This window comes from Cheilinus undulatus, linkage group 5 (genome assembly GCF_018320785.1).
Source record: "Cheilinus undulatus linkage group 5, ASM1832078v1, whole genome shotgun sequence".
Taxonomy (NCBI): domain Eukaryota; kingdom Metazoa; phylum Chordata; class Actinopteri; order Labriformes; family Labridae; genus Cheilinus; species Cheilinus undulatus.
This window is the reverse complement of record NC_054869.1, coordinates 45,235,772-45,252,579: the sequence shown is the minus strand read 5'-3', so window position 1 is coordinate 45,252,579 and position 16,808 is coordinate 45,235,772. Positions and strand designations below refer to the sequence as shown.

General features: G+C 39.0%; 1 protein-coding gene across 1 annotated transcript in view; it reads left to right on the top strand.

The window, feature by feature from the left end:
* The window catches only part of osbp2b (oxysterol binding protein 2b), a 119,825-nt gene that overhangs the window by 1,684 nt on the left and 101,333 nt on the right, over nt 1–16,808 (top strand). Inside the window, exon 2 of the mRNA XM_041787132.1 lies at nt 15,804–16,012. Within this exon, the coding sequence (XP_041643066.1) occupies nt 15,804–16,012 (209 nt within the window). The remainder of the gene's footprint in view (nt 1–15,803; nt 16,013–16,808) is intronic.

The following is a 16,808-nucleotide window of genomic DNA, read 5'->3' as shown; positions in this document are numbered from 1 at the left end:
GATAATGATAGCACAGCACAGTGCAGTTACTCATGCTGTAACATAACATTGTTTCATTCTTGGAATAAGGAACTTTGATGTGCCTGCTTGTTTTTGTTGGGTGGTTGGAGTAAAGGGGAAGAATAACTGATTCCCCTTCAACATAATTGTTTGTTTTTGCTTTGATTTAGAGCCCCCTGGTGGTGGGATTTACATATTGTGAGTTGAAATAACTTGGGTAAAAACGTAAGGTTGTCAAAATTCTACAATACTTCATGATTCCACATGTTTTAAACAACATATTCTCTATTGTTTTAAGGAAAATAGTAAGGAAAAAGCACTAATAATACGCCATACTTCATAAAACTACCCCTTTTTCATTAGTTAGGTGCTAAAGCGAAGTTTGAATCCCTCATAATTTGCAGGCAAACTCCTGTACACTGTTTAAATTTGCACCAAAACTTTCAGTCAAAGCATTTATTTTCTTGCCTAAATCAGGTACCAAATCATGGCAGTGTGTTCTATGCACCCTTCCAAACCTGGGGTCCCTGCTTTCTACAGCTGAGAGGCAGAATAGATACAACTGCATTATTTTTTGACAGATTTACCCATGGTAGACAAATATCATGGATTTTGAATGTCCGACAAAAACTACATTACATTTTAGTCTCGTTTTAGTCATCTTGACAAAAACTAAACTTAGTGTTTTGTCAGTTTTAGTCATCAAACATCTATTTTTGTTAGTCTTAATCTAGTTTTTGTCATGGAAAAAAGGCAGTTGACGAATAGTTTTAGTCATAGTTTTAGTCGATGAAACACTGGATATTGTTTAGCTAAATTTTACATTTATGATTTCTAAGGTTAAACTTCTTCAGCTGTTAGTGATCTGCAACAAACCTGAATGTATAAAGACTTAAGAAAATCAGTTTTCCTCAAGAACAACAAAGTCATCATCAGTTTAGTTTTATTGCAACCTCACTAGCACTTCTACAGTCTGGGGAAGCAGTGCCTTCACTTTGCAAACTAGGACTGTCATGTTAGCAGAGTTTTAAACTTTAGTAATACACCACTAAAACTCAAACAGTATCATGACCTTTTTTCAGACCATGACAACCAAAGCAGAAGTCCTAGACACCCAATGTTGAGTAATTCCTTGTTTTCACCTATTAAACATTGCAAGTAAACTACTGCATGCTCTTTTAATTGCCAGTGTATTTGTGCAATTTGGACACCGTGCAGGAGTTTGCCTGCAGCTTCCAATGTTCCCATACCTCTTCTTTGCACCTGTCTTATAGATTAGATGCATTCCTTTAAAAATATCTGTAATTTTTGATATTATAGTATTCATTAAGATAGCAGAGATTGGTACTGAAAAGCAACCATGAATGAAAAACGTTGACAACCTTACTACAAACAGTGTCAAAACGATCTCAACTTTAATGTCTGATTTCAGCCCATGTTTTTGATATCATATAAGAGGCAAACATGATTTCTCATAAAAATGTCCCGAATTGTCGTTTGTATTATTATTATTTTACACAAGCATTGTGCATTTCATTATTTTCAGTGCATGGCTCTTGCATGGTGAACCTGCTTTCTCTAACTGCCTAAGTCAACAATAAAATGTTTCCCTATTGGCTGCTAGGTCACACTCCACCAGGACAGGTTGATATATTTCTCTTTATATTGATTTCCAAACAGCCAAAATGTATTAATTGCAAAGAATACCAGTTCATGAAAAGGCTTAACATTGGTCCTTTTCCCCTATGGGGCATGTATGAATCAATTAACGCTACCAAAGCAAATTGATGTATATATATTCTCCCCACACACACAAGGGAGGATGGGGTATTTGTTACAACCCTTGTTCTTGCTGCCTGAAACCATTTTCCTTATTAAACAGTTCTTAGCAGGGGAGTTAACCTTCCTCAGCTAACAGTACTATTACTCAAATCTGTCTAAGGTTCACATCTCCTCACAAATCAGCTTGATTAAATAACTTCTAGCTCAAATTTCCCTATAATTGCTTGCAGTAGCTAAAATAATTAACGTGACAGAAAGCTAAGCCATCTTGGATAATTATCTTTGCAAATGTCATATTTCATCAGAACTGTGAGGTGCTAAATTGGCTATGAAATAGGAGTGGATTTACTGCACTTCACTTGTTTCAAGACCCTTCTACAGAGTGATTATTCTGTCAGTGTGGGAAATTACTCTGGGGATCTTTCCTAAAAGGTTTTGATATTTGGGTACTCTTTATGAAACACTATATTTTAAAATGTCATTTCAGCTTTTTCATGATTCATATAAAAGTACCAGAAAAAGCTACTAATCTCATAAAATAGTGAATGTTACACTGATGCCTCTCACTGTAAATTGCACAAACAGATTGCCCACATTTGAATATGTGCAAGTCAGACAGTGTGCAAGAGGTTGCTTGCATTTTTGGGTAAACATAGCAAGAAGTGTCCCAATACTGGCCACCTAGGACTTTTATTTCTATTGCTGTGGTGCTGAAACTGTTATCGATGTTATTCCATTTTACTAGCATCATATTGAATTTAACATTCTGGCATTGTGACTACTCTATCTTTGACTCACTTTACTGCTGCTCCCATAAATCATAAATCCAACCTTCAAAAATTTTACATTTTACACATTTCATTGAAAACATTATCCATTGTGTTTAGAGAAAATCGCTCTGAAGGTCATTTCATCCCCTGCTGCAGCATTGCCACACACCTCAGTGCCACACTCTCCTAAGCAGCCCTTGTGTTTCAACGCTGTTATTTGACACAGAGGTAGTTTAGCCAAAGCAGCTTGTGGTGAAAGGAAAGACGCCTGTTGCCTCTCCCCTTTATTAATAGTCCATTATGTTGTAAGGTGACTGCCGTCCCTAAAGTAGAGGTAGCCCGGTGACATCTGAGCACACAGGCAGTGAAGCGCTAAAGTCGCCCCCTCCCTGATGTCTTCCTGCCTGGCAGACCTCTTTGTGTGTGTCTGACTTCAGGCCTTGTCTGCTTCTGTCTGTGTCTCCTTTGGCCGACAGTCTGCACTTCTACTAGGAACAAAGTGAAAGGGAAACAGACAAATGTGATGAAATGCAAACAGAAATGTCTGCAGTGAATGTCAAAGCAACAGAACCGTCTGCAGTGAATGTCAGAAATATGTGCTTTTATCATTTCCACAGTTATGTGGCAAAAGCACTGATAATATGATTGAAAGAGGGTTACACTGAAGCTAATCAGTTTTGTCATGGGGAAGTTGTAGCTCAGTAAGATGCATGTACCATCCTTTGTTAATGAATATAATTATGCATTAGTGTATAAACTAAGTTAGAAATTCCCTGACTGACTGGAAGCAGGCTTCTCAGTTGATATTGATTAATAATATGTGATTTGAAGATCCAGTTTAATGCTTGTAGTCACTGATCTGATCACATGCTGTTAATATTCTGGTTTCTTCACTTTTTATGCAGTTTATTGTAACAATATAATTGAACTTCCAGTTAAAAAGTGTTTATCAAATCAAAATTATGACTCAAATTAAACTGAATACATCACTTTTGACTGTTCTGTTTAAGAGTAAGTAAAGTAAGTAATGAGGATGACATTTTTTGCTCCTTTTGTCAGGTTACACTGCCACCTGTAGGAGGCCCCAGTACACTACAAAGCTTGGTGTACTGATCAGCTGCTAAACCGCAGAACACAAAATATAGTCAGTATTGGTCTGCTTCACTCAATGTACAGTTCCCATAACAGGTTTTCTTCCTCTTGGATGTTTTACCCTTTTATTAATTTTATAAATCAATCACAGTCAATATAATTTGGCTTTTGTGAATTTTTTTTTTTTTTTTTTTTTTTTTACAAAAAACCTCTATAATGTCAAAGTGAAAACAGATTTCTACATATTAATGTCAGTTAAATAAAAATATGTAGTTTAAATCAAATTAAATTAAGTAAGTAATTTCATAGATGTTCACTGCCTTTAAAGTGACTGAACTAATTCAGCAGAGGTCCAGCCAACTCTTGCTGGTATTCTGACAGTTAGTGAAATGGGGATCACCTGAGTGCAGTGATTGGTCGAAAGTGTTTGTAGTATAAAGACACCTGTGTCTGGAAGGTCAAGTCACTGGTTAATCAGAATTCCTGGCTACCGTTACACCCCAAACACAAAAGAACACTCCAAATGACTCAGAGAAGAGGTTAACGATGTGTATAAGTCATAACCTGGCACGCCAGATGGATTTGTTTCACACATCCACTTGGAAAACCAGTCATACACAGCGTTCAGGAAAGGGCAGAGCCTTTGAAAAAAAAAAACTCAGAGTGTGATTGGATGAACGTTCTGTCTGTCACATCTTTACAGGCCAATCAGAGCAACAAAACACATGACATAGCTGCTATCTAGCTGCGCCCCTACCAAGGACTAACTCCGTAGGGAACTGCATAACGTGAACCATGGCAACTATAGACATGTCAGTACACGACTTTTGTCGTTTTTGAAAAGAAAACAACTCACTGCTGTTCTTTATTCTTCCTTTAACGAAGAAATGTTGTCAAGTTCTGTTAAAACTGGTGCTTTAGCAGCATCCACACTAATGTCTTCTGCCATAATTGCACTGGTCTCTTGTTGCTGCTTGCATACATCACTACTCTGCTGCGCCAGAAAGTATTGCCCCTTGACGATGATTGGTCCTGTCACTTTCTAACCGGGCCCAAATGGTTCAGACGAGAGCTTTGCAAGATGGGTTTGCCAGTGAGATACACAGAAATGGAGAATCCATTTACATAAGGTTACATAAGTCAGGGATGAATACAAAAAATTCCAAGGCACTTAACATCATCATCAAGAAATGGAAGGAATATGGCATATGTGTAAATCTGTTTAGATCAGACCATCCTCACAAACCGAGTGACCATGCAAGAAGAAGTTGTTGAAATTGTGAAAGAGGCCACCAAGACACCTATGACTACTGTGAAGGAGTTACAAGCTTCAGCAGCTGAGATGGGAGAGACTCTGCATACAACAACTGTTGCCCAGGTTCTTCACCAGTCAAAGCTTTATGGGACAATGTCATGTTGAAGAAAATTCACGTTACATCTTGACTAGAGTTCACCAAAAGGCATGTGGGAGACTCGGTCTGATGAGACTGAAATGGTGTTTTTGGCCATCAGAGAAGATGCTATGTTTGGCAGAAACCAAACACTGCATATCACCATAAACACACCATCCCTAGTGTGAAGCATGGTGGTGGCAGCATCATGCTGTTGAGATGCTTCTTGGCACCTGGCCTTGGAAGGCTCATTAAGGTGTAGGGTAAAATGAATGCGACTAAATACAGAAAAATCCAGAAGGACTATTTTATTCAGTTTGCCAGAGAACTACAACTTGGAAGATTTATTTTCTAGCAAGACAATGACCCAAAGCATACAGTGAAAGCTGCTCAGAGGTTGAGTGGTTTTGCAAAAGGATGGAGTAGAATTGCAGTGTCTAGATGTGCAAACCTGATTGAGACCTATCCACACAGACTCAGAGCTGTGAATGCAGCCAAAGGTGCATCTACTAAACACTGACTTGAAAGGGGTGAATATTTATGCAGTCACTTATTTTACATTACATGTTTTTATTTACTTTGTTGAAATCTGTTTTCATTTTGACGTTAAAGAGGTTTCATGTTTAAAAAATGTTATAAAAGCAAAATTGTATTGGCCATGACTGATAAGTAAAATCAATGAAAGAGTTAAAATTCCAAGGGGGTGAATAGTTTTTTTTTATAGACAATGTAGATTATCAGTATCTACATTGGTAATACAAAAATATGTGAAGGACATCCCTTCTATAACTTGCTAGGTTGATAAAAGGGATGCGTGATGTTCTCAGCAGATATTGGTATCAGCAGCATTAGATTCCAGGTAATGTGTTCAGAAAATAACATTTTGGCAAAAATTCAATATTGTGCATACCTAGCAGATACATCTTAAAGATGGATGCACCCTAAAGCCCTAGAGACTCATCTCACCTCCTTCATTGATGAGGTGTTTGATTTTCAGCCTTCACTGTATGGTTACCTTTTGTAAAGGCCAGTTTACATTGAAGTCAGTGGTGACTAACCGTCAATTAAAAGCCCAGCCAATAACTGAAGGATTGCTTTCATTACCAAGGCCTGCCATGTCTTCATTCTATTGCTTGTAGCTGAGAAGGCAAAGAGCAATGAAGGATCATAATCAGTGCTCTGACTCTGTGGACGGGCTGACACACTCAGCACTTGCGCCAGTTAAAATGTAATGACTTCAACATTGCACTTGTCATTGATTACTTTTGGCCCAAACACTGCAAAGCTGGCTGTCTTTTCTTCCACATCAGCCTTGATCTTCACTTTTTTTCCTTTAATGCACAGAAAGAGCTTCATTGCGCTCTTCTCCCTAGCCATGTGACATCTTTTCCCACCTCTTTCACACAGCTTTTTTCATTTCTAATTTCCTAATTGGCTTTTCCTCCCACTTTTAATACTGTCAGCAAAACTTAGTCATCTCTTGAAGTGAATCTGGCTTGGTGCTTTAGGAAAGATTACAAGGCATTAAATGTGCTATTGGAGCTGCCATATCAGTGGATCAGGTCTTGTCTTTCATAGTAGAGTAAGCCTGCCACTTTCCTTCTCAGCTGCAGGAGAGCAACAAGATCGTATCAACTTAAGTGCTCAATGGGGTATCGGCACCGTTCGTGTCCCTGCTCAGAGTCAGGTTATGGTGTTATTGCTGGCATACTCAGCTCCTGGGTGCAGACGGCGGGGTGGGGGCGGGGGGGTGTTGAGCTAGCCAACCCTGGGCCCAGCTGGAGGGCAAAGCCTGGCCTGGGTCCTTTTTACTAACTTGGCACAGCAGCCGAATGACTGGAGCTGGAGATGTGGATGCTGTGATCTAATCTTGTTAATGGGCACCTTGTGGGTCTTAGTGTGTTTGTGCATGTGTTTAAGTGTCTCTACGTGTGTGTCCAGGGGGTCTTTGTCTTTTTTTGTCAAAGTGAGAGCAGCAGAGTGACATTACAGAGCACATGGAGTCTGGCCATATTCCTGTCATGTAGCAATGCATCAACAGTGTCAGTGGTATTACTACTGCAACAAATGGATTTTTGTAATCCCGTTATGTTGTTATGAAGATGCAAGGCAATTCGATCCCACCAATGCTTACCCTTCCAGCAGCAGTGGCAGGCAAGTTAATAGCAGTAGTCCAACGGAGTGATTTTAGACAAATAAGGGCTCGGACTAAGTTCTGGTCTAGTGTCTCTTTGGTGCTCTTAAATCACAGCCAGACAGACTGACACACTCTTAGACTGATACATTTGTCTCCTTTCCAAGTTTGATGTCTGTAATAGCAGCAGCATGAAGTGTGTGTTCTTACTTCGCAGAAAGTCTCTGTTGGACTATTTGGGACTTTGATACAGGCTATGTGCTGGAAGGCATCAACTCAGTTTGTCTTGAGCCCCGCACTGCAGCAGTTTGCATCTTCATTGCAACAGCTTGAACAACTGCTCAAAGGAGTTACAACCGTTTTGGGCACATACAAGACGATGTTCAAATCTTTTAAATTTAAAAAATGTGGGTGACCACGGACCCGCAGACCTGCCAACAAGCTCACAGTGAAGTGTCCCCACGCACACTATTTCACAGAATCTCGCGTGATCAAACGTTATTTCAAAAGAAACACAAACATGGATGACTCTCGATATCCTTGGCTGGCTGTCCCTCCACAGTAGGCTGTCTTGGTATGCGTTACAGTTGCAGCTAAAAAATATAAAACAAGGAAAAGAATCAGGATAAATTCCTAACTATAATAAAGGTATAGTTTGGTTTATGTTTGTGAGCCGTGCAGGGATGTAACAACCAGCTGGTGATGCTGCGCAGACTGATTGCTCTCATTGATTGTTTTGGGTGTTCCATCAGTATTACATAAAATAATATCATACATGTTTGATATTTACAAATCAAGTTCTAGGATGCTGAAAGTGTTTTGGAGTAGTAAAATATTTGTGTTTTAGTTCTCGAAGAGCTTCCACCAGAAATATGCCCCCACAATTGTTGTGGTTTGGCAACTCTGGTCTAAAAATGGGCTTAAAAACATGTAGTATGTAGCCAGCCCTAAATCCATGAAGATTCTTCAAAGTGGGCTGTGGCTCTGATCATTGCCAAAGAAGCAGCTATAAACCCTGTAGCTCCATACATTTACTGCAAATTGTATCTCTGCTGATCATCTTTTGTTGATTATATGCACAGTTGAGTATCACATCCCTAGCTTGTAAAGGGGGGAAATAGGGTGGTAGTGGTAGTAAAATGCATTTAAATGCTTGATCCCTCTCCATTTTGTAACACCACAATACAAAAATATACCATGATTTAAATTTAAGTCCATATTGCCCAGGTCTCGTAGTGTTATGCCATTGTTTTAGTTTTAGCTGATCATGACAATTCCATTCAGTGTAACAGCTGTAGTTAGTGTTCACTCTGTCAGAAGTACACCATGTTCCCAAGCATTACATGCTAAGTGATATACCACAATTACATCTTCATTGTCATGCTCCTGACACTGCTCCACATCCCTTGCCTGCACGTATGTCTCCTCATGCTTATGGCTGTCTATTCTGTGTTGTTCACTGGTTGTTGTTCTGTCATTACATGCTCCAGATCGGTGGATATGTGTTTTATGAGGATATGTGCACAGGGGACAGACAGGTAACGCACTGCAAATTCTCTGCCTGCTCAGCGCATCGTACAGGACCCTGTCTCGTGCTCTCAGCTGCCCCCATCTCACCTCTGCCCTTCCTTTACTAGTGCCTCAGTGCTCCTGTAGTCCTTATCTCACTTTCCCAGCTTTTGTAGAATCTTTGACTGTATAATTTCATGGCCTTTGCATGGCCTCGCCTCCCCACAGGGCAGAGGCGATCAGAGCTGTGGATCTCGTCTTACTCATCAGCAGCACATTCAGTCTGCTGACCCACTTACAGCCAGGATTGTGCAGCTGAGCTTGGCTGGGCTCGGCTGGAAACTGGGCTGCTAAGGATCCCTGCCCGCCATCCACACGGCTTCGCATGGCTCCAGCGCGGTGTTTTCTTCAAAACTGATGTGCGTGGAGAGCCAGCAGGAGAGTAGAACAGTGAAACACTTGTTCTGCTTTGGCTTTATAACAAATCTTGACTTCAACCAGTTGAATCGGTGTGAGGGAAATCACAGTCTGGCTGAACATACAAACACACTTCAACCTGTGACTTAATGAGGCTGCAGACACCTTGTCAGTGTCAACAGAGAGTGGAGCTGGTGGAGAGAGAGCTTAGTGCTGCTGAGAGGCAGCTGCTGCTGGCAGTGAGGGCTCTCTGTGGCTGAATGGATGGATGCTAGCACCCACAGAGAAACACAGACACTTTTTCATTGGGCTAGGAAAAATGTTATGTTTTTGAGATATATTGATACATTTTATAAAGATTTAACAGGTAAGATAATTAATATAGTTTAAGTTACATTAAAATAATATTATATGTTTCTTCTGACTTAATCTGGCCATTGCTGAATACAATACTGATTGCATTGTTTGAAACAAAAAGTCCAGGCATAAGCTCAGTGAAAAGCTGATATAAAGAAGGCACTGCTTATTAACCAGAAAGCAGTCTTTGAAGTTTTTTTTTTTTTTTTTGTGAAACGAGTATTATCAATTTATTTATCCGATACATTATTCCATTTAGAAGAATCAATGATATTAGTAAAAATCAAATGACATTGATGCCTGTTTTATACCACAGCAACAAAAAAAAATCCTTAACAGCCAATATTGGATAATATTTTGTTTTTAATTATCAAAAAAATGCATAAAAAAATAATGCACAAATATGTTGGCAACATTTGTGAAACAGGGAGGGACCGGCAAGGAATGAGGGATTTTCTCCCTCAGTTGTTGAATTTAGACAGTGCTCCCTCTCTTTTTAAGTTACAATTTGTACTAAAGATCATTACCTTCCTGTATGATGGCAAAAATCCAAATCACCATTAATTGAAATTTTTACCTCAGTTACAACTACTGAATTATTATTCAATATATTTAAATAGATATTTAATATGTTGATATTTTTATGATATTTAATATATATTAATATATATTTGTTCAATAAAAACATGAAAACATATCATTGTTTGTGCGGTATTAGTTTAAGCAGACTGTGTTTGTCTATTGTTGTGACTTAGATGAAGATCAGAACACATTTTATGACCAATTTATGCAGAAATCCAAGAAATCCCAAAGGGTTCACATACTTTTTCTTGCAACTGTAAATGGACATTATTAACACTCAGTTCATCCCAGCCTGTTAATGTGACTCTTGAGTCATTAAAATCATAGAAACAGAGAAATGTTACTGCACCTTTGTTTCTCCCGGAATCCTGAAGTATTTGGGAATAACATAACACAAGACACACAATAACATAAGAGTTTTTATCATGTTTTGTATCCGATGATTATCAATGCTGACTGATATCTCCTGATTAAAGATCAGTCCCTTGTTATCGCACACTTACATACTGAGGTTTGATTGTTTGAAATAAGAACATTATGAGATTTCTTATTAAATTATGCATTAATGAATCACTACCTAGCCTGCACAAGCAGGAGACACAGAGAGAACAGCAGAAGTGCGCACGTACACACCAGTGGTGAGAAAAAACACATCACACATGGACATTTGGTTCAGAGCAACAAGTGCAGTTTATACAAAATGTTTTAAGCTTCTTCGCCTCTGCGGAAGAGCACTGTCTGTGATGCTCACACACACAGTGGCATTCATCGTGCTGTGCATTTCAGAGTGGTTTGTTTGCTGTATGCACAGCATGCAAAGGCTCGTGTGCGTGCGTCTGTGCCAACTGTGTAAAAATAAGACTTTAGTGGCAAATTAGACTATGACAGAATAGATTTGACCATGTCTGTCTCGGCGCCTCTGTGTAGTGACTATTTCGTCTTTTGGGTTTCTGGCAGGCAGCATGCCTTGCAACACTTGGCTGCCAGTCATATGACTATACAACCAGGTGTGTGTTTTTAATGGGCTGGTGCGTTAGTAGAGGAGAATTACAAGGGGAAAAAATGAAATAACTGTCAAAGCAAGTTTACGTCCGTTAGAGGCTCTAAATGTTGGCTTTGATTATTTTTGGATTAATTGCCCAACACTACTGTGATCATTAAAATGATGGAGATTCGATCATTTTGGAACACATAGTTATCAAGTCATATCCCACGTACAGAAGGTAGATATTTATGAAAACGGGTTTTCCTCCTTAGTTTTCATAAATAATCCTGTTCAGATGTAACGTTTAAAAAAAAAAAAAAAAAAAAAAAAAAAAATATATATATATATATATATATCTTAATCCATATGACCAGGCTATTCAGTTGGAGGCCCTGGGGCCAAATCAGGCCCCTAAGGTCCTTTTTTATGGCCCTTTAAATATGCAACATGTAGAATTTCTGCACTTAGATATCTGTATTGATTTAAAAAGTGACCATTCTGAAACATAGACACCCCCCTTACTTGACATTTACAGCCTCCTTCACAATACTATATATATATATATATATATATACACACACACACAATGCTTCTAGTTTTGAATAAAAAAAATCACCTCATGAGGTTACTTACTAAACAAAAAACAATGTCAGTTTTCATGAATACACTTCTCATAATGAAGGAGAAATGTTCAGAAAAAGGCACTTCCAGTTTTGTGCGGGAAGTGAGTGCATATGTACCCCTGGACTGTATCCAGCCTCTTCTGTTATGTAAATACCCCTTAGTGTGTGACCAGAGAGACCTGGATGACTTGCTGTAATTGATGGAACCATGAATTCTACTCTTTACCATAAAATCTCAAAGGGGAAATCCAGCCATCAGTTCATGACGTGAAGCTCAAGAACACTTGGATTATGGAGCAGGTCAATGATCCCAAACATGCCAGCAAGTCCACCTCTGAATGGACTAAAAAAACTAAATGAGGGTTTTGGAGTGTTCTTGTGGCCTTAAATCTGATTGAGATGCTGTGTCATTACCTTAAACAGGCCATATCTTTCTTTATCGAATCTTTAAAAATCAGTTTGATGTTCTGAAACATTTAAGTGTGACAAATATGCAAAAAAAAAAAAGGGAGAGAGGGAGAGAGCAACCGAACCAGGAAGGGGGCAAATAATTTTTTCCAGCACTGGCCCTACATATAGATGCTTTCTCAGGAAGTGGCCCCCATTCCAAACTAACTGAATAGGCCTGTGATATGAAAACACAGAAATGCACTGTATTTCATGAATCTGCATTTAACTAACAAAACATCAAGATGGTCTGTATTTTTGGTCTGTATCTCCCAGCCCTAGAAGTTGTACCCACAGACAAACTAAGACACTTTCACATGATTGCTTTTGGAGTTGCTGTTTTCAGCAGTGAGGATGAGCATACTGAACATGTGACCCTGAGAGTTAAGGATAATTTTGTTGAATTTGAAACAACACAGCATGTGATTTGGCTGATTAGCTGCTGCTCTCAGTTTGAGGGTGTTAATCAGAAAAGTCATCTGTCTGTGGCCTGAGTGCAGACCTGTGTAAGCCTCAGCATCCCTCAGGGTCATGATGAACCATGCCTGCAGCTCAGCTTGACTGACCGTGACAGAATGAGAGAAAGCCAGTTTTACCACACAGAACTGCAAATGCAATGTGTTTCTGTTTACTTATAATCCCATTAGTTGCAGTAAGGGCACTCTAACAAGGACGTTATTTAAAAACTTGCAATGATAAATAGCTGCCCCGTATTCATGACCTTTAGTAAACTACATTTTTTTTTGCTGCTATCATGTTCAGAAGCTTTTAACATTTTGCTGCAGTGTTGTTCACTGTCAGGTTCTAACTTTAAGAGGGACTAATCCCCAGAGAGTTTTTGCAGAGGTGCATCTACCCTTAAATCTTGAGTGACAGTTTAAGAAGGCCTCCTGTAGGCCATGACCATGGTGGTCCAGAGCTGGATCAGTTTGAAATGTTTTGAATCGACAGCTGATGCTGGGGACTTGGATGGGCAGGAGAGGATGTGAGTGGTAGATGATTCCCCCTAGAGGATTTTAATATTATAGAGCTTAACAGTGTATCTGCTGGCAAAATTCCAAAAGTAAGAATCCCATTCATTTTTTATGACGCATATTTGATTATAAGTCATAACTATCCATGATAGCCTAATCACGAGCAACTTGAGTATGAAAGATGGTACATTGTGCTTCTGTAGAAGACACAAATTTGTTTGATGTCAACCACTTTTGAAGAAAACAGAGTTCATGTTTGGGTGAAGATAACATAACACACAATCCTACAATATCACAGAGATGTCTTTCATTGATTTGACTGCTGTTGGTATGACAGTATTTACAGCCCTGTGAACTTCAGCTTTCAGTTTCTACTTCTTCTGAAGTTAACGGTTGTTTTTAGCTACAGAGATAGCCTGATACACAGTGAATTCAGAAAATATTTAGACCCCCTTCACTTATTTCAGTTTTGTTATGCTGCAGCCTGGTGCTACAGTCAGAAAAATCATTGTTATTCTCATGTATCTACGTTCATTAACCATGACAAAGTGAAAACAGAGTTTTGGATTTTTTTTGCAAATTTATTGAAAATAAAAACTAAAATATCACATTGACATAAGGATTCACACCCTTTGAAAATACACCTAAAATTTTGCCTCCCATTTCTCTTGATTTTTGCTGGCATGTCTCTATACCTTTATGGGAGCCCACCAGTGGAAAATTAAATTGATTGGACATAATTTGGAAAGGCACACACCTCTCCGTAGAGGGCCTCACAGCTGACAGTGATATCAGAGCAAAAACCAAGCCATGAGCTCAAAGGAACTGTCTGCAGAGCTCAGAGACAGGATTGTTGCAGGGCACAGATCCGGGTAAGGCTGCAAAAAGTTTGGCTACACTAAAGGTTACCAAGAGCGCAGTGGCCTCCATAATTCTCAAATGGAAGAAGTCTGACATAACCAGAATCATTCCAAGAGCTGGTTGCCAGGCCAAACTGAACAATCAGGGAGAGGGGCTTTAGTTAGAGAGGAGGAAAGAACCCTGATTGTCACTCTGACTGAGTTCCAGGGATTATGTGTGGAGATGGGACAGTGTTCCAGAAGGACAACTGTCACTGCAGTCCTCCACCAATCTGGGCTTTATGGCAGGGTGGCTAGACCGAAGCTTGTCCTCAGTGCAACATAGTAAACATGAAAGCCCAATTTGCAAAAACTGCAAAGACTGCATTCAAAGTGTAGAAATATGTCAGCAAGGATCCAGAGAAATGGTAGAAACCTAGTAACCTAGTCTTGCAAAGGATCTGAATACTTTTGTCATTGTGATATTTTAGCTACTTTTTAAAAAATTTTTTAGAAAATTTGCAAAAATATCAAAAATTCTGTTTTCATTTTGTCATGATGGGTAAATGTTTTTTTTATTGTAGCATCAGGCTGCAACATAAGAAAATTGAAAAAAGTGAAGGATCTCTGAATACTTTCTGATTGCACTGTAATTTAATCATTAATAATTTAGGATGTAAAGGTCTGTGTTGCTTCTGAAAGAAGCATACCTGATACTGATTGGTCTAGTCATTCTTAGATGGGGCACAAGCGTGTAAGATTGAAGCTTTACCAGCTAGATTCACCTGATGACAGATGTAGAATTGGCTTATAATACAAGGAATTGCAATTGATTGTTTCATACGAAGTAGTTCCTTCATTTTCTGAAAAAAGATAAACATAGTCTTACATCTTTGCCTTCTTCTCCATTTTCAACATTTTTATCTTTTATAGTTTTCAGGCCTTGAATATTTAGCCAGCTTGGTAACTTGGCTTCATAATTAAAATGTTGATATAACGATTCTCTGAAATGTCAGTGGAGCGTTCAAACAAGAAAACACTTCTTTAACTAGAGCCATAAACATTCAGCAATATTGAATTCTGACAACAGCCAGTAGACTGAAGTTGTTATGCATTTAACTACTTTGTACTTAGATAAGATTTGTCGACATTTCTTCACATCCCAGTATTTAAGTTTTCAGCCAAAGAAAGTGGTCTGGGAGTTTAGTTAGTGTTCATTAGACGATATATTCAGGAAACACTCAGTCTACATGTTTGGCTTTGACTTCCACAGCACGTGTATGTACAACACTCTTCCCTTGTCCTTGCTCTTTGTTCTAATCTCTTGCTCTGCTGCTTTGGCTCTGTCCCCTGCTATCTTTCTCTCTCTTTTTTACACTCTGTCCTTTCTTTGTTCATGCTGTTATTCATTGTTTGGTTTTGCTCACTACAGAGGCTTGGAGCCAGACAATGGCCTTATTATCTAGACTACTGTGGCCCACTGAATGTGCAACAGTTGGTCTTAGTGGAGGCTACACAGAATACCCACAATTCAGCATGCTCACAGCAGGTCAGGCAGGCCGTGCTGTGTGAGGTAGAAAACAAGACTATCGCATTTGTTTTAATGTCAGGTTCAAGTTTCATGAATAAATGTGGTTCAAAGAAACCGTGTCTTGTTCAGTGTAATAACTAAGTTCTTTCTCTGCTGCTTGGCTTCAAATGAATCTTCATGATCTGTGGCATTTCTGTGTCTCTCCTCACCTCCCTGCTTGTGCTTCTTGGCCATTGAACTGTCAGTTGTACTTCCCTTCCTGTGATGAGAAATAAGGTCTTGCAAACATGTCTTCAGCATGGTTTTGTGTCTGATTTTTCTTCCTTTCTCTCTGTCCTTTGTCCTTTTTCCTGCCTGGTCTTTTCTGCAGGACGCAGGCAGAAATGGCCCATACGTGTCGTGGGACAATCAACTTAGCCACTGCACACATCGACACAGAGGATGCCTGCAACATCGTCCTAAGCAGCGGCGGCCGTACCTATCACCTGAAGGCAAGCACGGAAGTGGAGCGGCAGAGATGGGTCACTGCGCTAGAGCTGGCCAAAGCTAAAGCCATCCGCATGATGAACGATCAGTCTGGTAAGGGCAGCTGCAGTAAGCAGCTACTTAAATGGAAAGTTTAAGCTGCATGGCATGCTTTTTATAGCCTAAGTGCAAGCTGCAGAGGCTTAATACACCCATGAGGCACTAATGCAAGGCATTGTGGGACAAAATTTAGCGTTGATAAATAAAGGCTGGGCTGGAGCAGCCCTGTGCAAACATGAAATTGTGTTTATCTTTAATAGCTATTCAGAGGCCTTCAAGGTAAAAGGTGTGTTTAAGAATGTTGGGCAATGCTCTTCAGGCCAGTCGAGATAAATATATTTGACATTTGTTTTTCAGCACAGCAGGCATCAAGGGCTGGGAAATATATCAAGTAAATAAGATATGTTGATACATTTTCAAACAGGGTAATGCGTAAGACAATATTGTTGAAATCCATATAATAGATGATATTTTACATTATATGTTTCTTCTAACTCCATGTGGACATGAGTGATTTCAATGAGTAAAATTGTTTTGAAAAAAACATGCCAATGCTCAGTTAAACATTGTTTGAAGTAAAAACCACAAACAGTAAAATTCCTTTTCAGCACAAGATGCTTCTCAAATGTTTAGTCCAAATGGATAATTGTCAATTAAATATTGAGATTTATTAAGGAGCATTTATTTTATTATTACCAAAAAACTGAATAATACTAATACCTGTTTGGTAAAATGATAAAAGAATAGAAGTCCTAGATTTGCAGCATTGTTTTTTTATTATTATTATTATTATTATTATTATTATAATGAACTGCAGTCAAACTCCTACATACTATAAATTGTACAGATA